The following is a 6000-nucleotide window of genomic DNA, read 5'->3' on the forward strand; positions in this document are numbered from 1 at the left end:
AGAGTATCATAACGTAACGTTTCTCTATTTGTTTTGCTTTATTGTTATTATTAAATTAAACAAGTGATACTACATTTAGGAGACTATATATAAATATATATATGGGGCATGTTCAAATGAATTTCCAGTAATTAATGCAAGAATAAGGTTATTGCCTTTCTCCCTTCACCTGTTGTAAATGTTATATAAATATCAATCATTTGCATACACATGTTCTAATTATTTAATAATTATTTAGTGAAACAACATATTGCAAATCTCAAAATATGACATCTCTTCTTCCACACAGCCCACCCATGTTTTGTAGTAAGGACACCACTTTCTGGAGGTGGGTCCTGGTAGTTGATTTAGTTAAATGTTAATTTATTTTACACTCCTTTGCAATGATTTAAACATATAAGAAGTTGTGCCGTGTTGCTAACACACCTACATAATAATATCAGTTCTCTGTCACTGCAGATCCTACCATCAGACAAATAGGTAAACATACTGTAGGCCTACGGTAGCAATTTCCAACTGTTGAAAGTAGAAATACTGTGGATCTATATGTGATTGTGTTTATGTCTGTCTCTGTGAAGGTTCGCCGTCCTCACCCCGTCCCTTCCCCAGCAGTGTTCTGGATGTCACCAGAGTGAGAGGGGACCAGCCCCAGACCAAGCAGACCTCCCAGGACTCTGTCCCGCTCTAGGCCCACTCAGCTGACCTGAGTCCTGGCCACTAGCACCCCAGGGCCCTGGGTAAGTACGCCTCACAGGATGTCTCAACACCTGGAATCACTGCATTATTTACAATGGAGTTTAAGTCCCAAGACCCAACTGATTGAAAATGAGAAACCTACTTCTTTCTGTAAGATAAATCTCCTTTAGAGTAAGAACCAGTCTGGCCCTAGTTGTTTCTCATGATTACAGGAATAATTAGAGCCGCTCTTGAGATCCAGTGCACCGTGGCTTCATGTTGTATTAAGCTGTGATGTTTTCACACTGCTGCTTGTTTTGTTTTGGGGAGGGAGTGCACTACTGTATGAGGGATTACCACGGGGCGATTGATTTAGGTGAAATGAAATACTTTGTTCCCACAACCGTAGGCTTTGTTAAAATTTCTTTAATGGTGAAGGTGAAGCCCACATTTTTGACACAGTCTTTGTTTGCACTGAGAGGATCCGTCAGCCGGCTTTTGTAGCCTTGAACATTTGCCAAAGCAAGTATGTCTTTAAATTGGTCTGTCTAGACCAGTATTAACCTTGTAGCCTCCCAGTGAGCAATTACAGGGCACTGTGGCAGATTTTGTTTCCACTACTCCCCTCGCTCGATACTCCCCCAGTCTTTCATGGACCAAGATAATTTTTTTGTGCAGGTGTTATTTGAAGGCATTATTGTAAAGATTTTTTATAGCAGAATCTATTTCAAAACTAAAGAATTTCAAGCATGTAAATGCACATATAGCATTGTAACTGGTGATACTGGAGCTGTAGATTTTAGTCAAATGCTTGGCAACTACAGGTTAAGCTGTTCTGCTAGGTGTTTGTTACGGAACAATTGGATTGGGATCAACTTGCTCTCAGAACGCCACAATGACCATCACGCTTAGTTGACCATGAGGATGGGCTTTTTCCCTCACCTGCACAAATTCGTAGGACTATTTCTGAAGTGAGGGGGAAATGTGAGAGCCAGAAACAGGAGCGTGACGTCCCGTAACCATTGTGTGGGGCACTAATTGAGGATTTGGGTCTCATTTGTCACTAAGGCACAATTTCCACTTGGAGCACAGTTGAAAGAAAGAGTCAAATCCCCCAAGATTGTGGAGGAAATTCAATTTGAGTGACTTTTCTTTCTCCCATGTTGTTTACATGTATACTACTTACCCCCAAAAGCCTGTTTGAGGATAAAGTGTCTTGTGTTAGATTTATCTTCCAGGCGCCTCAAGGGGCTCAGACTTCATCTTAAGACCTATTGGCTCTGCACATTCATTCATCAGTGGACTGCCGCAAAAATACAGACAGGGCTACAACATTGTTGGAAGAGGAAGTCACTGTCATTTTATTTAACAGCAGAATTCCCCTCGACAATGGCCTTGCAGACAGAGGGATCAGTGGACAAGGGGACGTTGCTTGCACCAAGGACTCGGAAATGACTAATTGTGCAGACTGACATGTTTTTCTTATGGCCCTCCATTTTCTCATGTTGAAGGAAGAGGAGGTTAACTAAGACTAAACTTAGATAACGTCCAAGGAGATGAGAGTGACATTGAGCATCAGACATTGCTTGAGTAAGCCACTCTATGTGATGGACAGACAGAAAGCGAGACAAAGAGAGGGAGAATACCATTGTAATAATGGATGTTATAGCAGGAAATGGTGCCACAGGCTGGGATTCAAACACAGATAAACAACCTTCGCGCTGCGAGCCTGATTCATAAATGTAAAATATTGCCTTGATTCCAACTGTGTTAACTGTCAAAATGCCAAATAGAATGGGTACATCATTTAATTCAAACAGAAAATTAAGCATGCTTCAAGGGAGAAAACATTTTCATTGATTTGATGGCAGTTACTGCGGTTCCACCAAGTGCAGTGCGATGTCAGTAATCTGCGTTTCTTTGAATCCTGGCCTCAGTCTCTCCTCAACCTCTTTGAAATGATTGCACTTAAAAAAAGTATGTCATTGTAGGTCTTCAGTATTTCGTACGGAATCTGATTCTAGAAGTCACAAACAGTATCACCGACTACGGCCAGCTGATGCTTGCTCTCCTTGGAGCTGTTGTTTTCAGTCCATGGACAGCTCAACGTCCAAACAGAGTCCATGACCTGGCCTTTCCCTGCTTCCTCTTTAGCGATCTGCCGTCTGACATTGATTGACAAGCAGTAAAGATTCTGTCGATCAGGGCGACAATGTAATTACCCAGAGGCATGCTGCGTCCCTTTTTATTTTGGTGAGAGCCATCTTTACAGCTCTCTATTTTTGTCGCCATCAGCCAATACAATGCAACGTTTTGTTGTTTTTTTTCCCCCCAGAGGGATTGGCAATTAGGAAGCCTCTTTTTAGTGTGTCTAGGAAACACTTAATTTAGCCTATTTTGTTAGTCATTCCGTTTATTTTCCAAACAGAGTAATTGCCTGGTGGGGAACCATGGCTGCTCAGGGCCAATTCATAGGGCTGCTTTCTCTCTGCCCGCTACTTCTGGCTATCCACACTCATTGATTAGAGGATGTCTGTAGATCCAGCTCTCTCTTTCTCTTCTTCCTTGGCTTGTTTGGATGTTAAGTAGATGGCTATATGAACACAGAATATTCTCTCATCTTTATCAACAATTTTGTATTATATACCATAGTAGTTGAGGCAATGCCGAGCTAAGCACTTTAAAACCAAGTGAAATCCAGTCTATTATGATGCTCACAATCTTTAGTAAGTTGATATTCCAATTAAAATGCAAGTTTACTCATCCTAAAATGTTGTAACTACGCAGGCATTCTTGATAACAGGAGTAATTGTGCTTTGTGCCATGTTCAGCTTTTACCCAGAATGATATGCCTACGTAAGATACGATAAAGATAAGCCAAGTTAAATAAGTATGGAAAAACTATCCTTAAATCATCAGAAATCAAGTAAATTGATAGGTTAAATACAGTAATTAATGGATAAATCAATGTTGCATTTTCAGTTGAAAAGAGCACGAATGAAGAACTCCTTTGACAGGGCCATTGAGGCAGGCCGTAAGTGCTCCAACACAGCTGTGTGGTGGCTCTCCCTGTCTGTTGGTGCACAAAGCACCTCTGAACCGTCTACTTCCCACTGGAACAACTGCCCCCTCTGTTACACTGACGCAGGGCATGCCGCAACTGTTTAGACTACATAATTATTTCCTCTAGGAACTCTGTTGGAGTCGGATGAGGATATGACAAATTATGAAGGGGCCCTTTCTCAGTGTGTTGGCTTTACTTGGTGGTCAGCATTGAGTTGCTGTATGCTTTAGCCTTCTTTTGTGTCGGCTCTTTCAGATCCATCTGTCATCCTGTCAACATTGCTTAAAAAATAGGATGTTTCCTAAACAATAACTTGTATCAGCAGTAACATGTTACACGAAGATATTGATTAGTGAGTTCCACTAATTGAGTAATAGTGAGTGCTACTAATATCAAATATTTTTCTGTCAGTATCAAACTATTCAAGTACTTCGGTGGATTTCTAATCAAGGTCGATTTTTAAATTGCTTTACACTCAAACGCTTGTTAAGATGGATGAGTGTATAAATCGTTGGTCTTGCTCAGTGTTTCTCATCTGTGTTCCTTTTCATCTATTTCTCTTTAGACAAGAGACCTGCACCTGTCAATGCTGCAGTCAGCTCTCTGGTGAAGGAAAGAAGACCTCAGAGTACAAAGCATGTCTGGTGTCCCCACTGCACTACACAGGGTTGGGGAGTAATGAACGACATTTGGTCCAACTAGTAATTGAATTACATTTTGCAGTAGGTTGGTGGTAGTTGAACTAAATTCAAATCTAAGTAGGGTTTTCAGTAGTTAATCATTTTTGCCATGTAGCCAACTCCTGGAACTACACACTACTTTTTTTTTTCAAAATGAAAAGATAAAATGGGTGAAGTTTTTTTCGGCATCAGACCTGCCTAATTCTCACTTGAAACAGTTGTGTTTAATAGGCTAAATTACACATTCAGATACATATGATAATTTTTCACAAAGTAGTTTGGATGTAGTGAACTACTTTTTCAAAGTAACTTTTTTCTTAAGGCGAGCTTTAGTTTAGCTTAAATTCTTTCAGTGTGAAGTAATTGGTAAACTATCTTTTCAGAGTAGCTACCCCAACACTGGCATTATACCAAAAATGGAAATGTCATAAACCACATAAAAATAATGGACAGGTTTATTCAAAATAATATTGACCACTGTGTCTTACATAATCTTTTTGTATGTGTGTGTATTTTTTATTCTTTGGAATTTGCAAATGTGTAAATATAATTTGTTTATTCCAGAGTATGTGATACCAAATTGTGATTCCTTTATGTGGTCATTTTGATCAATTCAGTTTTGTTTCCAAGGAAAAACACAGATCAACGCTGCATTTAGTTAGCGGGAAACCTTTTTGCACTAAGTGACGACTGAAAATTCATTCATTTTAATATGGGAAGAAATGTAATGGTGTATCATTTAAATAGATTGTATGAGCTATTCATTTTAAGACTAGTAATTACATTAGATTGATGTAAACATAAATAGAAAATGTCATTTTGGAATAAAAACACTATGGTATTCATTTAATCCTTATATTGATTATTTAATCCTTATATTAATTATATTATGTAAATGACTGCTCCTCCGTTTCTCCAACAAAGAGCGAGGATGTGTCTTTTCTTAAATCTGCAGACAGAAAACAAGTGAAATAAGTTGAATGGACAACAAAGGCTTTAAAAAGGCCAAAGCGAAACTAGCCCCTGCATGACAGTCTATTGAACATGTTCTGTAGAGGTCTATGTACATTGAACATGTCCCTCCTCGCTCCAGGCCCCTCTATTCTAGGTCCGATGATTTCTACTGCTGTGACAGCACTAAAAATATATATATTCCACATAGCCAGAGCCAAACGATATACAACAGTCCTGTATATGCAATTGGTGCAGAAGTTAATTCTTTATTTTATACAAAGATGAACTCGCTTTTCAGTAATTGCCCAATATCCCTGTCCCTTTTTTGGGAGGCGTAATTAGGTGGCCAATTAACAGAACCAAGGTAGGGTTTTCACCAGCTCCTTTTCCCCCTCTTCATGATTCCTGACACACAGTTTCCTTTCACGTCCAGGGAGAAATGTATTCTCACCATCCCAGCCATTACTGCCTCTCCTACCCATAGCTTTGTCTAGCACCCTCTTTCTACTGGCTGAAAAGGCGAGAGGAAAAAGCCATACCCAGTATTCCCTGCTGGGCCAATTCTTCCTCTATAGAAATCAGACGGTTGTATTTAGTCAGCCGCTCTCCACGACTCAGACCTCCCAG

General features: G+C 39.8%; 1 protein-coding gene across 1 annotated transcript in view; it reads left to right on the forward strand.

Moving 5' to 3' along the window:
• Positions 1–5269, forward strand: part of LOC124041306 (shootin-1-like) — a 43764-nt gene extending 38495 nt beyond the window's left edge. The window contains 4 exon segments of the mRNA XM_046358751.1: positions 290–328; positions 460–480; positions 579–737; positions 4305–5269. Coding sequence (XP_046214707.1) covers positions 290–328; positions 460–480; positions 579–688 — 170 coding nt within the window. The 3' untranslated portion in view covers positions 689–737; positions 4305–5269.
• The last annotated feature ends 731 nt before the right edge of the window (positions 5270–6000 follow it).

This window comes from Oncorhynchus gorbuscha, linkage group LG08, assembly GCF_021184085.1.
Source record: "Oncorhynchus gorbuscha isolate QuinsamMale2020 ecotype Even-year linkage group LG08, OgorEven_v1.0, whole genome shotgun sequence".
NCBI classification, from domain to species: Eukaryota; Metazoa; Chordata; class Actinopteri; order Salmoniformes; family Salmonidae; genus Oncorhynchus; species Oncorhynchus gorbuscha.